The sequence below is a fragment of the Crinia signifera genome, chromosome 6 (genome assembly GCF_055691185.1).
Source record: "Crinia signifera chromosome 6, ASM5569118v1, whole genome shotgun sequence".
Lineage (NCBI taxonomy): Eukaryota > Metazoa > Chordata > Amphibia > Anura > Myobatrachidae > Crinia > Crinia signifera.
Window position 1 is genome coordinate 294,332,304 of NC_139222.1, and position 22,889 is coordinate 294,355,192.

General features: G+C 53.9%; 1 protein-coding gene across 1 annotated transcript in view; it reads left to right on the forward strand.

The window, feature by feature from the left end:
• Positions 1–22,889, forward strand: part of SHTN1 (shootin 1) — a 370,192-nt gene that overhangs the window by 102,541 nt on the left and 244,762 nt on the right. Inside the window, exon 6 of the mRNA XM_083149946.1 lies at positions 2,317–2,398. Coding sequence (XP_083006072.1) covers positions 2,317–2,398 — 82 coding nt within the window. The remainder of the gene's footprint in view (positions 1–2,316; positions 2,399–22,889) is intronic.

Genomic DNA, 22,889 nt, shown 5'->3' on the forward strand with positions numbered 1-22,889 from the left:
CCTGTTCTCACCTCACCTCACCCCTGTCCCTGTTCTCACCCCTGTCCCTGTTCTCACCCCTGTCCCTGGCTTCCCCTCACCCCTGTCCCTGGCTTCCCCTCACCCCTGTCCCTGGCTTCCCCTCACCCCTGTCCCTGTTCTTTCCCCTTACCCCTGTCCCTGGCTTCCCCTCACTTCTGTCCCTGGTTTCCCCTCACCCCTGTTCCTGGTTCCTCCCCTCACCGCTGTCCATGTTCTCTCCCCTCACCCCTATCAATGATCTCTCCCCTAACCCCTGTCCCTGGTTTTCCCCCTCACACCTGTCCCTGTTCTCTCCCCTCACCCCTGTCCCTGTTCTCTCCCCTCACCCCTGTCCCTGGCTTCCACTCACCCCTGTTCTCTCCCCTCACCCCTGTCCTCTCCCCTCACCCCTGTCCCTGTTCTCTCCCCTCACCCCTGTCCCTGTTCTCTCCCCTCACCCCTGTCCCTGTTCTCTCCCCTCACCCCTGTCTTCTACCCTCACCCCTGTCCCTGTTCTCTCCCCTCACCCCTGTTCTCTCCCCTCACCCCTGTCCTCTCCCCTCACCCCTGTCCCCTCCCCTCACCCCTGTCCCTGTTCTCTCCCCTGACCCCTGTCCCTGTTCTCTCCCCTCACCCCTGTCCCTGTTCTCTCCCCTCACCCCTGTCCCTGTTCTCTCCCCTCATGCCTGTCCCTGGCTTCCCCTCACCCCTGTTCTGGCTTCCCCTCACCCCTGTCCCTGTTCTCTCCCCTCACCCCTGTCCCTGTTCTCTCCCCTCACCCCTGTCCCTGGCTTCCCCTCACCCCTGTCCCTGGCTTCCCCTCACCCCTGTCCCTGGCTTCCCCTCACCCCTGTCCCTGGCTTCCACTCACCCTTGTCCCTGTTCTCTCCCCTCACCCCTGTCCCTGGCTTCCCCTCACCCCTGTCCCTGGCTTCCACTCACCCTTGTCCCTGTTCTCTCCCCTCACCCCTGTCCCTGGCTTCCCCTGTCCCTGGCTTCCCCTCACCCCTGTCCCTGGTTTCCCCTCACCCCTGTCCCTGTTCTCTCCCCTCACCCCTGTCCCTGTTCTCTCCCCTCACCCCTGTCCCTGTTCTCTCCCCTCACCCCTGTCCCTGGCTTCCACTCACCCCTGTTCTCTCCCCTCACCCCTGTCCTCTCCCCTCACCCCTGTCCCTGTTCTCTCCCCTCACCCCTGTCCCTGTTCTCTCCCCTCACCCCTGTCCCTGTTCTCTCCCCTCACCCCTGTCTTCTACCCTCACCCCTGTCCCTGTTCTCTCCCCTCACCCCTGTCCCTGTTCTCTCCCCTCACCCCTGTCCTCTCCCCTCACCCCTGTCCCTGTTCTCTCCCCTCACCCCTGTCCCTGTTCTCTCCCCTCACCCCTGTTCTCTCCCCTCACCCCTGTCCCTGGCTTCCCCTCACCCCTGTTCTGGCTTCCCCTCACCCCTCACCCCTGTCCCTGTTCTCTCCCCTCACCCCTGTCCCTGGCTTCCCCTCACCCCTGTCCCTGGCTTCCCCTCACCCCTGTCCCTGGCTTCCACTCACCCTTGTCCCTGTTCTCTCCCCTCACCCCTGTCCCTGGCTTCCCCTGTCCCTGGCTTCCCCTGTCCCTGGCTTCCCCTCACCCCTGTCCCTGGTTTACCCTCACCCCTGTCCCTGGTTTCTCCTCACCCCTGTCACTGGTTTCCCCTCACCCCTGTCCCTGTTCTCACCCCTGTCCCTGTTCTCACCCCTGTCCCTGTTCTCTCCCCTCACCCCTGTCCCTGTTCTCTCCCCTCACCCCGGTCCCTGTTCTCTCTCCTCACCCCGGTCCCTGTTCTCTCCCCTCACCCCGGTCCCTGTTCTCTCCCCTCACCCCGGTCCCTGTTCTCTCCCCTCACCCCGGTCCCTGTTCTCTCCCCTCACCCCGGTCCCTGTTCTCTCCCCTTACCCCTGTCCCTGTTCTCTCCCCTCACCCCTGTCCCTGGCTTCCACTCACCCCTGTTCTCTCCCCTCACCCCTGTCCATGTCCTCTCCCCTCACCCCTGTACCTGTCCTCTCCCCTCACCCCTGTCCCTGTTCTCTCCCCTCACCCCTGTCCCTGTTCTCTCCCCTCACCCCTGTCCCTGTTCTCTCCCCTCACCCCTGTCCCTGTTCTCTCCCCTCCCCCCTGTCCCTGTTCTCTCCCCTCCCCCCTGTCCCTGTTCTCTCCCCTCACCCCTGTCCCTGTTCTCTCCCCTCACCCCTGTCCCTGTTCTCTCCCCTCACCCCTGTCCCTGTTCTCTCCCCTCACCCCTGTCCCTGGCTTCCACTCACTTATGTCCCTGTTTTTCCCTCAGGTAAACGCCACCAAGAAGGAGAATGTGATGCTGCATAAGGAGGTTTTTGATCAGCGTAAACTACTTGAAAAGTACAACAGAGGTGAGAGGCGACATTGTCATGTATGTGTGTGTGTGCGTGACATTGTTCTCTGTGTGTGTTACATAAGAGTGTGCCAATACGCAGGACGTTTCCTCGATCAGGGATACGGGCACTACCACCCATCAGTGCCATTATTATAGCATAGCTATGTGGCGTCCTGTGCCCATGTGACTGTACTCCGGCACATGGGCACAGGATCAGGGATATGGGCACTATCACCCGTCAGTGCCATTATTATAGCATAGCTATGTGGCGTCCTGTGCCCATGTGACTGTTCTCCGTCACATGGGCACAGGATCAGGGATACGGGCACTATCACCCGTCAGTGCCATTATTATAGCATAGCTATGTGGCGTCCTGTGCCCATGTGATTGTATGCCGTCACATGGGCACAGGATCAGGGATACGGGCACTACCACCTGTCAGTGCCATTATTATAGTATAGCTATGTGGCTTCCTGTGCCCATGTGACTGTACTCCGTCACATGGGCACAGGATCAGAGATACGGGCACTACCACCGTCCGTGCCATTATTATAGCATAGCTGTGTGGCTTCCTGTGCCCATGTGACTGTACGCCATCACATGGGCACAGGATCAGGGATACGGGCACTACCACCCATCAGTGCCATTATTATAGCATAGCTGTGTGGCTTCCTGTGCCCATGTGACTGTTCTCCGTCACATGGGCACAGGATCAGGGATACGGGCACTACCACCCGTCAGTGCCATTATTATAGCATAGCTGTGTGGCGTCCTGTGCCCATGTGACTGTACTCCGTCACATGGGCACAGGATCAGGGATACGGGCACGATCACCCATCAGTGCCATTATTATAGCATAGCTGTGTGGCATCCTGTGCCCATGTGACTGTACTCCGTCACATGGGCACAGGATCAGGGATACGGGCACTACCAACCATCAGTGCCATTATTATACCATAGCTATGTGGCTTCCTGTGCCCATGTGACTGTACTCCATCACATGGGCACAGGATCAGGGATACGGGCACTACCACCCGTCAGTGCCATTATTATACCATAGCTATGTGGCTTCCTGTGCCCATGTGACTGTACTCCATCACATGGGCACAGGATCAGGGATACGGGCACTACCACCCGTCAGTGCCATTATTATAGTATAGCTATGTGGCGTCCTGTGCCCGTGTGACTGTACTCCGTCACATGGGCACAGGATCAGGGATACGGGCACTATCACCCGTCAGTACCATTATTATAGCATAGCTGTGTGGCTTCCTGTGCCCGTGTGACTGTTCTCCGTCACATGGGCACAGGATCAGGGATACGGGCACTACCACCCGTCAGTGCCATTATTATAGTATAGCTATGTGGCGTCCTGTGCCCGTGTGATTGTACTCCGTCACATGGGCACAGGATCAGGGATACGGGCACTATCACCCGTCAGTACCATTATTATAGCATAGCTGTGTGGCTTCCTGTGCCCGTGTGACTGTTCTCCGTCACATGGGCACAGGATCAGGGATACGGGCACTATCACCCGTCAGTGCCATTATTATAGCATAGCTGTGTGGCGTCCTGTGCCCATGTGACTGTACTCCGTCAGATGGGCACATGATCAGGGATACGGGCACTACCACCCGTCAGTGCCATTATTATAGCATAGCTATGTGGCTTCCTGTGCCCATGTGACTGTTCTCCGTCACATGGGCACAGGATCAGGGATACGGGCACTATCACCCGTCAGTGCCATTATTATAGCATAGCTGTGTGGCTTCCTGTGCCCATGTGACTGTACTCCGTCACATGGGCACAGGATCAGGGATACGGGCACTATCACCCGTCAGTGCCAGTATTATAGTATAGCTGTGTGGCGTCCTGTGCCCATGTGACTGTACTCCGTCACATGGGCACAGGATCAGGGATACGGGCACTATCACCCGTCAGTGCCATTATTATAGCATAGCTGTGTGGCATCCTGTGCCCGTGTGACTGTACTCCGTCACATGGGCACAGGATCAGGGATACGGGCACTACCACCCGTCAGTGCCATTATTATAGCATAGCTATGTGGCATCCTGTGCCCGTGTGACTGTACACCATCACATGGGCACAGGATCAGGGATACGGGCACTATCACCCGTCAGTGCCATAATTATAGCATAGCTGTGTGGCTTCCTGTGCCCATGTGACTGTACTCCGTCACATGGGCACAGGATCAGGGAATACGGGCACTACCAACCATCAGTGCCATTATTATACCAGAGCTATGTGGCGTCCTGTGCCCATGTGACTGTACTCTGTCACATGGGCACAGGATCAGGGATACGGGCACGACCACCCAACAGTGCCATTATTATAGCATAGCTATGTGGCGTCCTGTGCCGTGTGACTGTACTCCGTCACATGGGCACAGGATCAGGGATACGGGCACTATCACCCGTCAGTGCCATTATTATAGCATAGCTGTGTGGCGTCCTGTGCCCATGTGACTGTACTCCGTCAGATGGGCACATGATCAGGGATACGGGCACTACCACCCGTCAGTGCCATTATTATAGCATAGCTATGTGGCTTCCTGTGCCCATGTGACTGTTCTCCGTCACATGGGCACAGGATCAGGGATACGGGCACTATCACCCGTCAGTGCCATTATTATAGCATAGCTGTGTGGCTTCCTGTGCCCATGTGACTGTACTCCGTCACATGGGCACAGGATCAGGGATACGGGCACTATCACCCGTCAGTGCCATTATTATAGTATAGCTGTGTGGCGTCCTGTGCCCATGTGACTGTACTCCGTCACATGGGCACAGGATCAGGGATACGGGCACTATCACCCGTCAGTGCCATTATTATAGCATAGCTGTGTGGCATCCTGTGCCCGTGTGACTGTACTTCATCACATGGGCACAGGATCAGGGATACGGGCACTACCACCCGTCAGTGCCATTATTATAGCATAGCTATGTGGCATCCTGTGCCCGTGTGACTGTACACCATCACATGGGCACAGGATCAGGGATACGGGCACTATCAACCGTCAGTGCCATTATTATAGCATAGCTGTGTGGCTTCCTGTGCCCATGTGACTGTACTCCGTCACATGGGCACAGGATCAGGGAATACGGGCACTACCAACCATCAGTGCCATTATTATACCAGAGCTATGTGGCGTCCTGTGCCCATGTGACTGTACTCCGTCACATGGGCACAGGATCAGGGATACGGGCACTACCACCCATCAGTGCCATTATTATAGCATAGCTATGTGGCGTCCTGTGCCCATGTGACTGTACTCCGTCACATGGGCACAGGATCAGGGATACGGGCACTACCACCCGTCAGTGCCATTATTATAGCATAGCTATGTGGCGTCCTGTGCCCATGTGACTGTACGCCATCACATGGGCACAGGATCAGGGATAAGGGCACTATCACCCGTCAGTGCCATTATTATAGCATAGCTGTGTGGCGTCCTGTGCCCATGTGACTGTACTCCGTCACATGGGCACAGGATCAGGGATACGGGCACTACCAACCATCAGTGCCATTATTATACCATAGCTATGTGGCTTCCTGTGCCCATGTGACTGTACTCCGTCACATGGGCACAGGATCAGGGATACGGGCACTATCACCCGTCAGTGCCATTATTATAGCATAGCTGTGTGGCTTCCTGTGCCCGTGTGACTGTACTCCGTCACATGGGCACAGGATCAGGGATACGGGCACTATCACCCGTCAGTGCCATTATTATACCATAGCTATGTGGCGTCCTGTGCCCATGTGTCTGTACTCCGTCACATGGGCACAGGATCAGAGATACGGGCACTACCACCGTCCGTGCCATTATTATAGCATAGCTGTGTGGCTTCCTGTGCCCATGTGACTGTATGCCATCACATGGGCACAGGATCAGGGATACGGGCACTACCACCCATCAGTGCCATTATTATAGCATAGCTATGTGGCGTCCTGTGCCCATGTGACTGTACTCCGTCACATGGGCACAGGATCAGGGATACGGGCACTATCACCCGTCAGTGCCATTATTATAGTATAGCTATGTGGCGTCCTGTGCCCATGTGACTGTTCTCCGTCACATGGGCACAGGATCAGGGATACGGGCACTACCACCCGTCAGTGCCATTATTATAGCATAGCTGTGTGGCGTCCTGTGCCCATGTGACTGTACTCCGTCACATGGGCACAGGATCAGGGATACGGGCACTATCACCCATCAGTGCCATTATTATAGCATAGCTGTGTGGCATCCTGTGCCCATGTGACTGTACTCCGTCACATGGGCACAGGATCAGGGATACGGGCACTACCAACCATCAGTGCCATTATTATACCATAGCTATGTGGCTTCCTGTGCCCATGTGACTGTACTCCATCACATGGGCACAGGATCAGGGATACGGGCACTACCACCCGTCAGTGCCATTATTATACCATAGCTATGTGGCTTCCTGTGCCCATGTGACTGTTCTCCGTCACATGGGCACAGGATCAGGGATACGGGCACTACCACCCGTCAGTGCCATTATTATAGCATAGCTGTGTGGCGTCCTGTGCCCATGTGACTGTACTCCGTCACATGGGCACAGGATCAGGGATACGGGCACTATCACCCATCAGTACCATTATTATAGCATAGCTGTGTGGCTTCCTGTGCCCGTGTGACTGTTCTCCGTCACATGGGCACAGGATCAGGGATACGGGCACTACCACCCGTCAGTGCCATTATTATAGTATAGCTATGTGGCGTCCTGTGCCCGTGTGACTGTACTCCGTCACATGGGCACAGGATCAGGGATACGGGCACTATCACCCGTCAGTACCATTATTATAGCATAGCTGTGTGGCTTCCTGTGCCCGTGTGACTGTTCTCCGTCACATGGGCACAGGATCAGGGATACGGGAACTATCACCCGTCAGTGCCATTATTATAGCATAGCTGTGTGGCGTCCTGTGCCCATGTGACTGTACTCCGTCAGATGGGCACATGATCAGGGATACGGGCACTACCAACCATCAGTGCCATTATTATACCATAGCTATGTGGCTTCCTGTGCCCATGTGACTGTACTCCGTCACATGGGCACAGGATCAGGGATACGGGCACTATCACCCGTCAGTGCCATTATTATAGCATAGCTGTGTGGCTTCCTGTGCCCGTGTGACTGTACTCCGTCACATGGGCACAGGATCAGGGATACGGGCACTATCACCCGTCAGTGCCATTATTATACCATAGCTATGTGGCGTCCTGTGCCCATGTGTCTGTACTCCGTCACATGGGCACAGGATCAGAGATACGGGCACTACCACCGTCCGTGCCATTATTATAGCATAGCTGTGTGGCTTCCTGTGCCCATGTGACTGTATGCCATCACATGGGCACAGGATCAGGGATACGGGCACTACCACCCATCAGTGCCATTATTATAGCATAGCTATGTGGCGTCCTGTGCCCATGTGACTGTACTCCGTCACATGGGCACAGGATCAGGGATACGGGCACTATCACCCGTCAGTGCCATTATTATAGTATAGCTATGTGGCGTCCTGTGCCCATGTGACTGTTCTCCGTCACATGGGCACAGGATCAGGGATACGGGCACTACCACCCGTCAGTGCCATTATTATAGCATAGCTGTGTGGCGTCCTGTGCCCATGTGACTGTACTCCGTCACATGGGCACAGGATCAGGGATACGGGCACTATCACCCATCAGTGCCATTATTATAGCATAGCTGTGTGGCATCCTGTGCCCATGTGACTGTACTCCGTCACATGGGCACAGGATCAGGGATACGGGCACTACCAACCATCAGTGCCATTATTATACCATAGCTATGTGGCTTCCTGTGCCCATGTGACTGTACTCCATCACATGGGCACAGGATCAGGGATACGGGCACTACCACCCGTCAGTGCCATTATTATACCATAGCTATGTGGCTTCCTGTGCCCATGTGACTGTTCTCCGTCACATGGGCACAGGATCAGGGATACGGGCACTACCACCCGTCAGTGCCATTATTATAGCATAGCTGTGTGGCGTCCTGTGCCCATGTGACTGTACTCCGTCACATGGGCACAGGATCAGGGATACGGGCACTATCACCCATCAGTACCATTATTATAGCATAGCTGTGTGGCTTCCTGTGCCCGTGTGACTGTTCTCCGTCACATGGGCACAGGATCAGGGATACGGGCACTACCACCCGTCAGTGCCATTATTATAGTATAGCTATGTGGCGTCCTGTGCCCGTGTGACTGTACTCCGTCACATGGGCACAGGATCAGGGATACGGGCACTATCACCCGTCAGTACCATTATTATAGCATAGCTGTGTGGCTTCCTGTGCCCGTGTGACTGTTCTCCGTCACATGGGCACAGGATCAGGGATACGGGAACTATCACCCGTCAGTGCCATTATTATAGCATAGCTGTGTGGCGTCCTGTGCCCATGTGACTGTACTCCGTCAGATGGGCACATGATCAGGGATACGGGCACTACCACCCGTCAGTGCCATTATTATAGCATAGCTATGTGGCTTCCTGTGCCCATGTGACTGTTCTCCGTCACATGGGCACAGGATCAGGGATACGGGCACTATCACCCGTCAGTGCCATTATTATAGCATAGCTGTGTGGCTTCCTGTGCCCATGTGACTGTACTCCGTCACATGGGCACAGGATCAGGGATACGGGCACTATCACCCGTCAGTGCCATTATTATAGCATAGCTATGTGGCTTCTTGTGCCCATGTGACTGTTCTCCGTCACATGCGCACAGGATCACGGATACGGGCACTATCACCCGTCAGTGCCATTATTATAGCATAGCTGTGTGGCTTCCTGTGCCCATGTGACTGTTCTCCGTCACATGGGCACATGATCAGGGATACGGGCACTATCACCCGTCAGTGCCATTATTATAGCATAGCTGTGTGGCGTCCTGTGCCCATGTGACTGTTCTCCGTCACATGGGCACAGGATCAGGGAATACGGGCACTAACAACCATCAGTACCATTATTATACCAGAGCTATGTGGCGTCCTGTGCCCATGTGACTGTACTCCGTCACATGGGCACAGGATCAGGGATACGGGCACTACCACCCATCAGTGCCATTATTATAGCATAGCTATGTGGCGTCCTGTGCCCATGTGACTGTACTCCGTCACATGGGCACAGGATCAGGGATACGGGCACTACCAACCATCAGTGCCATTATTATACCATAGCTATGTGGCTTCCTGTGCCCATGTGACTGTACTCCATCACATGGGCACAGGATCAGGGATACGGGCACTACCACCCGTCAGTGCCATTATTATAGTATAGCTATGTGGCGTCCTGTGCCCATGTGACTGTACTCCGTCACATGGGCACAGGATCAGGGATACGGGCACTACCACCCGTCAGTGCCATAATTATAGCATAGCTGTGTGGCTTCTTGTGCCCATGTGACTGTTCTCCGTCACATGCGCACAGGATCACGGATACGGGCACTATCACCCGTCAGTGCCATTATTATAGCATAGCTGTGTGGCTTCCTGTGCCCATGTGACTGTTCTCCGTCACATGGGCACATGATCAGGGATACGGGCACTATCACCCGTCAGTGCCATTATTATAGCATAGCTGTGTGGCGTCCTGTGCCCATGTGACTGTTCTCCGTCACATGGGCACAGGATCAGGGATACGGGCACTATCACCCGTCAGTGCCATTATTATAGCATAGCTGTGTGGCGTCCTGTGCCCATGTGACTGTTCTCCGTCACATGGGCACAGGATCAGGGATACGGGCACTATCACCCGTCAGTGCCATTATTATAGCATAGCTGTGTGGCTTCCTGTGCCCATGTGACTGTTCTCCGTCACATGGGCACAGGATCAGGGATACGGGCACTATCACCCATCAGTGCCATTATTATAGCATAGCTGTGTGGCTTCCTGTGCCCATGTGACTGTACTCCGTCACATGGGCACAGGATCAGGGATACGGGCACTATCACCCATCAGTGCCATTATTATAGCATAGCTGTGTGGCGTCCTGTGCCCATGTGACTGTACTCCGTCACATGGGCACAGGATCAGGGATACGGGCACTATAACCCGTCAGTGCCATTATTATAGCATAGCTGTGTGGCTTCCTGTGCCCATGTGACTGTACTCCGTCACATGGGCACAGGATCAGGGATACGGGCACTATCACCCGTCAGTGCCATTATTATAGCATAGCTGTGTGGCGTCCTGTGCCCATGTGACTGTACTCCGTCACATGGGCACAGGATCAGGGATACGGGCACTATCACCCATCAGTGCCATTATTATAGTATAGCTATGTGGCGTCCTGTGCCCATGTGACTGTACTCCGTCACATGGGCACAGGATCAGGGATACGGGCACTACCACCCGTCAGTGCCATTATTATACCATAGCTATGTGGCTTCCTGTGCCCATGTGACTGTTCTCCGTCACATGGGCACAGGATCAGGGATACGGGCACTACCACCCGTCAGTGCCATTATTATAGCATAGCTGTGTGGCGTCCTGTGCCCATGTGACTGTTCTCCGTCACATGGGCACATGATCAGGGATACGGGCACTATCACCCGTCAGTGCCATTATTATAGCATAGCTATGTGGCATCCTGTGCCCATGTGACTGTACTCCGTCAGATGGGCACAGGATCAGGGATACGGGCACTATCACCCGTCAGTGCCATTATTATAGCATAGCTGTGTGGCTTCCTGTGCCCATGTGACTGTTCTCCGTCACATGGGCACAGGATCAGGGATACGGGCACTATCACCCGTCAGTGCCATTATTATAGCATAGCTGTGTGGCTTCCTGTGCCCATGTGACTGTTCTTTGTCACATGGGCACATGATCAGGGATACGGGCACTATCACCCGTCAGTGCCATTATTATAGCATAGCTGTGTGGCGTCCTGTGCCCATGTGACTGTTCTCCGTCACATGGGCACAGGATCAGGGATACGGGCACTATCACCCGTCAGTGCCATTATTATAGCATAGCTGTGTGGCGTCCTGTGCCCATGTGACTGTTCTCCGTCACATGGGCACAGGATCAGGGATACGGGCACTATCACCCGTCAGTGCCATTATTATAGCATAGCTGTGTGGCTTCCTGTGCCCATGTGACTGTTCTCCGTCACATGGGCACAGGATCAGGGATACGGGCACTATCACCCATCAGTGCCATTATTATAGCATAGCTGTGTGGCTTCCTGTGCCCATGTGACTGTACTCCGTCACATGGGCACAGGATCAGGGATACGGGCACTATCACCCATCAGTGCCATTATTATAGCATAGCTGTGTGGCGTCCTGTGCCCATGTGACTGTACTCCGTCACATGGGCACAGGATCAGGGATACGGGCACTATAACCCGTCAGTGCCATTATTATAGCATAGCTATGTGGCTTCCTGTGCCCATGTGACTGTACTCCGTCACATGGGCACAGGATCAGGGATACGGGCACTATCACCCGTCAGTGCCATTATTATAGCATAGCTGTGTGGCGTCCTGTGCCCATGTGACTGTACTCCGTCACATGGGCACAGGATCAGGGATACGGGCACTATCACCCATCAGTGCCATTATTATAGTATAGCTATGTGGCGTCCTGTGCCCATGTGACTGTACTCCGTCACATGGGCACAGGATCAGGGATACGGGCACTACCACCCGTCAGTGCCATTATTATACCATAGCTATGTGGCTTCCTGTGCCCATGTGACTGTTCTCCGTCACATGGGCACAGGATCAGGGATACGGGCACTACCACCCGTCAGTGCCATTATTATAGCATAGCTGTGTGGCGTCCTGTGCCCATGTGACTGTTCTCCGTCACATGGGCACATGATCAGGGATACGGGCACTATCACCCGTCAGTGCCATTATTATAGCATAGCTATGTGGCATCCTGTGCCCATGTGACTGTACTCCGTCAGATGGGCACAGGATCAGGGATACGGGCACTATCACCCGTCAGTGCCATTATTATAGCATAGCTGTGTGGCTTCCTGTGCCCATGTGACTGTACTCCGTCACATGGGCACAGGATCAGGGATACGGGCACTATCACCCATCAGTGCCATTATTATAGCATAGCTGTGTGGCGTCCTGTGCCCATGTGACTGTACTCCGTCACATGGGCACAGGATCAGGGATACGGGCACTATCACCCGTCAGTGCCATTATTATAGCATAGCTGTGTGGCTTCCTGTGCCCATGTGACTGTTCTCCGTCACATGGGCACAGCATCAGGGATACGGGCACTACCACCCGTCAGTGCCATTATTATAGCATAGCTATGTGGTGTCCTGTGCCCATGTGACTGTTCTCCGTCACATGGGCACAGGATCAGGGATACGGGCACTATCACCCGTCAGTGCCATTATTATAGCATAGCTGTGTGGCTTCCTGTGCCCATGTGACTTTTCTCCGTCACATGGGCACAGGATCAGGGATACGGGCACTATCACCCGTCAGTGCCATTATTATAGCATAGCTGTGTGGCGTCCTGTGCCCATGTGACTGTTCTCCGTCACATGGGCACCGGATCAGGGATACGGGCACTATCACCCGTCAGTGCCATTATTATAGCATAGCTGTGTGGCGTCCTGTGCCCATGTGACTGTTCTCCGTCACATGGGCACCGGATCAGGGATACGGGCACTATCACCCATCAGTGCCATTATTATAGCATAGCTATGTGGCGTCCTGTGCCCATGTGACTGTACTCCGTCACATGGGCACAGGATCAGGGATACGGGCACTATCACCCGTCAGTGCCATTATTATAGCAAAGCTGTGTGGCGTCCTGTGCCCATGTGACTGTATGCCGTCACATGGGCACAGGATCAGGGATACGGGCACTACCACCCGTCAGTGCCATTATTATAGCATAGCTGTGTGGCGTCCTGTGCCCATGTGACTGTTCTCCGTCACATGGGCACAGCATCAGGGATACGGGCACTATCACCCATCAGTGCCATTATTATAGCATAGCTATGTGGCGTCCTGTGCCCATGTGACTGTTCTCCGTCACTTGGGCACAGGATCAGGGATACGGGCACTATCACCCATCAGTGCCATTATTATAGCATAGCTGTGTGGCGTCCTGTGCCCATGTGACTGTACTCCGTCACATGGGCACAGGATCAGGGATACGGGCACTATCACCCGTCAGTGCCATTATTATAGCATAGCTGTGTGGCATCCTGTGCCCGTGTGACTGTACTTCATCACATGGGCACAGGATCAGGGATACGGGCACTACCACCCGTCAGTGCCATTATTATAGCATAGCTATGTGGCATCCTGTGCCCGTGTGACTGTACACCATCACATGGGCACAGGATCAGGGATACGGGCACTATCAACCGTCAGTGCCATTATTATAGCATAGCTGTGTGGCTTCCTGTGCCCATGTGACTGTACTCCGTCACATGGGCACAGGATCAGGGAATACGGGCACTACCAACCATCAGTGCCATTATTATACCAGAGCTATGTGGCGTCCTGTGCCCATGTGACTGTACTCCGTCACATGGGCACAGGATCAGGGATACGGGCACTACCACCCATCAGTGCCATTATTATAGCATAGCTATGTGGCGTCCTGTGCCCATGTGACTGTACTCCGTCACATGGGCACAGGATCAGGGATACGGGCACTACCACCCGTCAGTGCCATTATTATAGCATAGCTATGTGGCGTCCTGTGCCCATGTGACTGTACGCCATCACATGGGCACAGGATCAGGGATACGGGCACTATCACCCGTCAGTGCCATTATTATAGCATAGCTGTGTGGCGTCCTGTGCCCATGTGACTGTACTCCGTCACATGGGCACAGGATCAGGGATACGGGCACTACCAACCATCAGTGCCATTATTATACCATAGCTATGTGGCTTCCTGTGCCCATGTGACTGTACTCCGTCACATGGGCACAGGATCAGGGATACGGGCACTATCACCCGTCAGTGCCATTATTATAGCATAGCTGTGTGGCTTCCTGTGCCCGTGTGACTGTACTCCGTCACATGGGCACAGGATCAGGGATACGGGCACTATCACCCGTCAGTGCCATTATTATACCATAGCTATGTGGCGTCCTGTGCCCATGTGTCTGTACTCCGTCACATGGGCACAGGATCAGAGATACGGGCACTACCACCGTCCGTGCCATTATTATAGCATAGCTGTGTGGCTTCCTGTGCCCATGTGACTGTATGCCATCACATGGGCACAGGATCAGGGATACGGGCACTACCACCCATCAGTGCCATTATTATAGCATAGCTATGTGGCGTCCTGTGCCCATGTGACTGTACTCCGTCACATGGGCACAGGATCAGGGATACGGGCACTATCACCCGTCAGTGCCATTATTATAGTATAGCTATGTGGCGTCCTGTGCCCATGTGACTGTTCTCCGTCACATGGGCACAGGATCAGGGATACGGGCACTACCACCCGTCAGTGCCATTATTATAGCATAGCTGTGTGGCGTCCTGTGCCCATGTGACTGTACTCCGTCACATGGGCACAGGATCAGGGATACGGGCACTATCACCCATCAGTGCCATTATTATAGCATAGCTGTGTGGCATCCTGTGCCCATGTGACTGTACTCCGTCACATGGGCACAGGATCAGGGATACGGGCACTACCAACCATCAGTGCCATTATTATACCATAGCTATGTGGCTTCCTGTGCCCATGTGACTGTACTCCATCACATGGGCACAGGATCAGGGATACGGGCACTACCACCCGTCAGTGCCATTATTATACCATAGCTATGTGGCTTCCTGTGCCCATGTGACTGTTCTCCGTCACATGGGCACAGGATCAGGGATACGGGCACTACCACCCGTCAGTGCCATTATTATAGCATAGCTGTGTGGCGTCCTGTGCCCATGTGACTGTACTCCGTCACATGGGCACAGGATCAGGGATACGGGCACTATCACCCATCAGTACCATTATTATAGCATAGCTGTGTGGCTTCCTGTGCCCGTGTGACTGTTCTCCGTCACATGGGCACAGGATCAGGGATACGGGCACTACCACCCGTCAGTGCCATTATTATAGTATAGCTATGTGGCGTCCTGTGCCCGTGTGACTGTACTCCGTCACATGGGCACAGGATCAGGGATACGGGCACTATCACCCGTCAGTACCATTATTATAGCATAGCTGTGTGGCTTCCTGTGCCCGTGTGACTGTTCTCCGTCACATGGGCACAGGATCAGGGATACGGGAACTATCACCCGTCAGTGCCATTATTATAGCATAGCTGTGTGGCGTCCTGTGCCCATGTGACTGTACTCCGTCAGATGGGCACATGATCAGGGATACGGGCACTACCACCCGTCAGTGCCATTATTATAGCATAGCTATGTGGCTTCCTGTGCCCATGTGACTGTTCTCCGTCACATGGGCACAGGATCAGGGATACGGGCACTATCACCCGTCAGTGCCATTATTATAGCATAGCTGTGTGGCTTCCTGTGCCCATGTGACTGTACTCCGTCACATGGGCACAGGATCAGGGATACGGGCACTATCACCCGTCAGTGCCATTATTATAGCATAGCTATGTGGCTTCTTGTGCCCATGTGACTGTTCTCCGTCACATGCGCACAGGATCACGGATACGGGCACTATCACCCGTCAGTGCCATTATTATAGCATAGCTGTGTGGCTTCCTGTGCCCATGTGACTGTTCTCCGTCACATGGGCACATGATCAGGGATACGGGCACTATCACCCGTCAGTGCCATTATTATAGCATAGCTGTGTGGCGTCCTGTGCCCATGTGACTGTTCTCCGTCACATGGGCACAGGATCAGGGAATACGGGCACTAACAACCATCAGTACCATTATTATACCAGAGCTATGTGGCGTCCTGTGCCCATGTGACTGTACTCCGTCACATGGGCACAGGATCAGGGATACGGGCACTACCACCCATCAGTGCCATTATTATAGCATAGCTATGTGGCGTCCTGTGCCCATGTGACTGTACTCCGTCACATGGGCACAGGATCAGGGATACGGGCACTACCAACCATCAGTGCCATTATTATACCATAGCTATGTGGCTTCCTGTGCCCATGTGACTGTACTCCATCACATGGGCACAGGATCAGGGATACGGGCACTACCACCCGTCAGTGCCATTATTATAGTATAGCTATGTGGCGTCCTGTGCCCATGTGACTGTACTCCGTCACATGGGCACAGGATCAGGGATACGGGCACTACCACCCGTCAGTGCCATAATTATAGCATAGCTGTGTGGCTTCTTGTGCCCATGTGACTGTTCTCCGTCACATGCGCACAGGATCACGGATACGGGCACTATCACCCGTCAGTGCCATTATTATAGCATAGCTGTGTGGCTTCCTGTGCCCATGTGACTGTTCTCCGTCACATGGGCACATGATCAGGGATACGGGCACTATCACCCGTCAGTGCCATTATTATAGCATAGCTGTGTGGCGTCCTGTGCCCATGTGACTGTTCTCCGTCACATGGGCACAGGATCAGGGATACGGGCACTATCACCCGTCAGTGCCATTATTATAGCATAGCTGTGTGGCGTCCTGTGCCCATGTGACTGTTCTCCGTCACATGGGCACAGGATCAGGGATACGGGCACTATCACCCGTCAGTGCCATTATTATAGCATAGCTGTGTGGCTTCCTGTGCCCATGTGACTGTTCTCCGTCACATGGGCACAGGATCAGGGATACGGGCACTATCACCCATCAGTGCCATTATTATAGCATAGCTGTGTGGCTTCCTGTGCCCATGTGACTGTACTCCGTCACATGGGCACAGGATCAGGGATACGGGCACTATCACCCATCAGTGCCATTATTATAGCATAGCTGTGTGGCGTCCTGTGCCCATGTGACTGTACTCCGTCACATGGGCACAGGATCAGGGATACGGGCACTATAACCCGTCAGTGCCATTATTATAGCATAGCTGTGTGGCTTCCTGTGCCCATGTGACTGTACTCCGTCACATGGGCACAGGATCAGGGATACGGGCACTATCACCCGTCAGTGCCATTATTATAGCATAGCTGTGTGGCGTCCTGTGCCCATGTGACTGTACTCCGTCACATGGGCACAGGATCAGGGATACGGGCACTATCACCCATCAGTGCCATTATTATAGTATAGCTATGTGGCGTCCTGTGCCCATGTGACTGTACTCCGTCACATGGGCACAGGATCAGGGATACGGGCACTACCACCCGTCAGTGCCATTATTATACCATAGCTATGTGGCTTCCTGTGCCCATGTGACTGTTCTCCGTCACATGGGCACAGGATCAGGGATACGGGCACTACCACCCGTCAGTGCCATTATTATAGCATAGCTGTGTGGCGTCCTGTGCCCATGTGACTGTTCTCCGTCACATGGGCACATGATCAGGGATACGGGCACTATCACCCGTCAGTGCCATTATTATAGCATAGCTATGTGGCATCCTGTGCCCATGTGACTGTACTCCGTCAGATGGGCACAGGATCAGGGATACGGGCACTATCACCCGTCAGTGCCATTATTATAGCATAGCTGTGTGGCTTCCTGTGCCCATGTGACTGTTCTCCGTCACATGGGCACAGGATCAGGGATACGGGCACTATCACCCGTCAGTGCCATTATTATAGCATAGCTGTGTGGCTTCCTGTGCCCATGTGACTGTTCTTTGTCACATGGGCACATGATCAGGGATACGGGCACTATCACCCGTCAGTGCCATTATTATAGCATAGCTGTGTGGCGTCCTGTGCCCATGTGACTGTTCTCCGTCACATGGGCACAGGATCAGGGATACGGGCACTATCACCCGTCAGTGCCATTATTATAGCATAGCTGTGTGGCGTCCTGTGCCCATGTGACTGTTCTCCGTCACATGGGCACAGGATCAGGGATACGGGCACTATCACCCGTCAGTGCCATTATTATAGCATAGCTGTGTGGCTTCCTGTGCCCATGTGACTGTTCTCCGTCACATGGGCACAGGATCAGGGATACGGGCACTATCACCCATCAGTGCCATTATTATAGCATAGCTGTGTGGCTTCCTGTGCCCATGTGACTGTACTCCGTCACATGGGCACAGGATCAGGGATACGGGCACTATCACCCATCAGTGCCATTATTATAGCATAGCTGTGTGGCGTCCTGTGCCCATGTGACTGTACTCCGTCACATGGGCACAGGATCAGGGATACGGGCACTATAACCCGTCAGTGCCATTATTATAGCATAGCTATGTGGCTTCCTGTGCCCATGTGACTGTACTCCGTCACATGGGCACAGGATCAGGGATACGGGCACTATCACCCGTCAGTGCCATTATTATAGCATAGCTGTGTGGCGTCCTGTGCCCATGTGACTGTACTCCGTCACATGGGCACAGGATCAGGGATACGGGCACTATCACCCATCAGTGCCATTATTATAGTATAGCTATGTGGCGTCCTGTGCCCATGTGACTGTACTCCGTCACATGGGCACAGGATCAGGGATACGGGCACTACCACCCGTCAGTGCCATTATTATACCATAGCTATGTGGCTTCCTGTGCCCATGTGACTGTTCTCCGTCACATGGGCACAGGATCAGGGATACGGGCACTACCACCCGTCAGTGCCATTATTATAGCATAGCTGTGTGGCGTCCTGTGCCCATGTGACTGTTCTCCGTCACATGGGCACATGATCAGGGATACGGGCACTATCACCCGTCAGTGCCATTATTATAGCATAGCTATGTGGCATCCTGTGCCCATGTGACTGTACTCCGTCAGATGGGCACAGGATCAGGGATACGGGCACTATCACCCGTCAGTGCCATTATTATAGCATAGCTGTGTGGCTTCCTGTGCCCATGTGACTGTACTCCGTCACATGGGCACAGGATCAGGGATACGGGCACTATCACCCATCAGTGCCATTATTATAGCATAGCTGTGTGGCGTCCTGTGCCCATGTGACTGTACTCCGTCACATGGGCACAGGATCAGGGATACGGGCACTATCACCCGTCAGTGCCATTATTATAGCATAGCTGTGTGGCTTCCTGTGCCCATGTGACTGTTCTCCGTCACATGGGCACAGCATCAGGGATACGGGCACTACCACCCGTCAGTGCCATTATTATAGCATAGCTATGTGGTGTCCTGTGCCCATGTGACTGTTCTCCGTCACATGGGCACAGGATCAGGGATACGGGCACTATCACCCGTCAGTGCCATTATTATAGCATAGCTGTGTGGCTTCCTGTGCCCATGTGACTTTTCTCCGTCACATGGGCACAGGATCAGGGATACGGGCACTATCACCCGTCAGTGCCATTATTATAGCATAGCTGTGTGGCGTCCTGTGCCCATGTGACTGTTCTCCGTCACATGGGCACCGGATCAGGGATACGGGCACTATCACCCGTCAGTGCCATTATTATAGCATAGCTGTGTGGCGTCCTGTGCCCATGTGACTGTTCTCCGTCACATGGGCACCGGATCAGGGATACGGGCACTATCACCCATCAGTGCCATTATTATAGCATAGCTATGTGGCGTCCTGTGCCCATGTGACTGTACTCCGTCACATGGGCACAGGATCAGGGATACGGGCACTATCACCCGTCAGTGCCATTATTATAGCAAAGCTGTGTGGCGTCCTGTGCCCATGTGACTGTATGCCGTCACATGGGCACAGGATCAGGGATACGGGCACTACCACCCGTCAGTGCCATTATTATAGCATAGCTGTGTGGCGTCCTGTGCCCATGTGACTGTTCTCCGTCACATGGGCACAGCATCAGGGATACGGGCACTATCACCCATCAGTGCCATTATTATAGCATAGCTATGTGGCGTCCTGTGCCCATGTGACTGTTCTCCGTCACTTGGGCACAGGATCAGGGATACGGGCACTATCACCCATCAGTGCCATTAATATAGCATAGCTGTGTGGCGTCCTGTGCCCATGTGACTGTTCTCCGTCACTTGGGCACAGGATCAGGGATACGGGCACTATCACCCGTCAGTGCCATTATTATAGCATAGCTGTGTGGCTTCCTGTGCCCATGTGACTGTTCTCCGTCACATGGGCACAGGATCAGGGATACGGGCACTATCACCCGTCAGTAATTATTATACCATAGCTGTGTGGCTTCCTGTGCCCATGTGACTGTTCTCCGTCACATGGGCACAGGATCAGGGATACGGGCACTACCACCCATCAGTGCCATTATTATAGCATAGCTGTGTGGCTTCCTGTGCCCATGTGACTGTACTCCGTCACATGGGCACAGGATCAGGGATACGGGCACTATCACCCGTCAGTGCCATTATTATAGCATAGGTGTGTGGCGTCCTGTGCCCATGTGACTGTTCTCCGTCACATGGGCACCGGATCAGGGATACGGGCACTATTACCGTCCATACCATCATTATAGCATAGCTATGTGGCGTCCTGTGCCCATGTGACTGTACTCCGTCACATGGGCACAGGGTCAGGGATACGGGCACTATCACCCGTCAGTGCCATTATTATAGCATAGCTGGGTGGCGTCCTGTGCCCATGTGACTGTTCTCCGTCACATGGGCACAGGATCAGGGATACGGGCACTATCACCCGTCAGTGCCATTATTATAGCATAGCTGTGTGGCGTCCTGTGCCCATGTGACTGTTCTCCGTCACATGGGCACGGGATCAGGGATACGGGCACTATTACCCGTCAGTGCCATTATTATAGCATAGCTGTGTGGCGTCCTGTGCCCATGTGACTGTTCTCCGTCACATGGGCACAGGATCAGGGATACGGGCACTATCACCCATCAGTGCCATTATTATAGCATAGCTATGTGGCGTCCTGTGCCCATGTGACTGTATGCCGTCAGATGGGCACAGGATCAGGGATACGGGCACTATCACCCGTCAGTGCCATTATTATAGTATAGCTGTGTGGCTTCCTGTGCCCATGTGACTGTACTCCGTCACATGGTCACAGGATCAGGGATACGGGCACTACCACCCGTAAGTGCCATTATTATACCATAGCTATGTGGCATCCTGTGCCCATGTGACTGTTCTCCGTCACATGGGCACAGGATCAGGGATACGGGCACTATCACCCGTCAGTGCCATTATTATACCATAGCTATGTGGCATCCTGTGCCCATGTGACTGTTCTCCGTCACATGGGCACAGGATCAGGGATACGGGCACTATCACCCATCAGTGCCATTATTATAGCATAGCTGTGTGGCTTCCTGTGCCCATGTGACTGTTCTCCGTCACATGGGCACAGGATCAGGGATACGGGCACTATCACCCGTCAGTGCCATTATTATAGCATAGCTGTGTGGCGTCCTGTGCCCATGTGACTGTACTCCGTCCCATGGGCACAGGATCAGGGATACGGGCACTACCACCCATCAGTGCCATTATTATAGCATAGCTGTGTGGCGTCCTGTGCCCATGTGACTGTACTCCGTCACATGGGCACAGGATCAGGGATATGGGCACTATCACCCGTCAGTGCCATTATTATAGCATAGCTGTGTGTCGTCCTGTGTCCATGTGACTGTTCTCCGTCACATGGGCACAGGATCAGGGATACGGGCACTACCAACCATCAGTGCCATTATTATACCATAGCTATGTGGCTTCCTGTGCCCATGTGACTGTTCTCCGTCACATGGGCACAGGATCAGGGATACGGGCACTATCACCCGTCAGTGCCATTATTATAGCATAGCTGTGTGGCTTCCTGTGCCCGTGTGACTGTTCTCCGTCACATGGGCACCGGATCAGGGATACGGGCACTATCACCCGTCAGTACCATTATTATAGCATAGCTGTGTGGCTTCCTGTGCCCGTGTGACTGTTCTCCGTCACATGGGCACAGGATCAGGTATACGGGCACTATCACCCGTCAGTGACATTTTTATAGCATAGCTGTGTGGCTTCCTGTGCCCATGTGACTGTATGCCGTCACATGGGCACATGATCAGGGATACGGGCACTATCACCCGTCAGTGCCATTATTATAGCATAGCTGTGTGGCTTCCTGTGCCAATGTGACTGTACTCCGTCACATGGGCACAGGATCAGGGATACGGGCACTATCACCCGTCAGTGCCATTATTATAGCATAACTGTGTGGCTTCCTGTGCCAATGTGACTGTTCTCCGTCACATGGGCACAGGATCAGGGATACGGGCACTATCACCCGTCAGTGCCATTATTATAGCATAACTGTGTGGCTTCCTGTGCCCATGTGACTGTTCTCCGTCACTTGGGCACAGGATCAGGGATACGGGCACTATCACCCGTCAGTGCCATTATTATAGCATAGCTGTGTGGTGTCCTGTGCCCATGTGACTGTACTCCGTCACATGGGCACA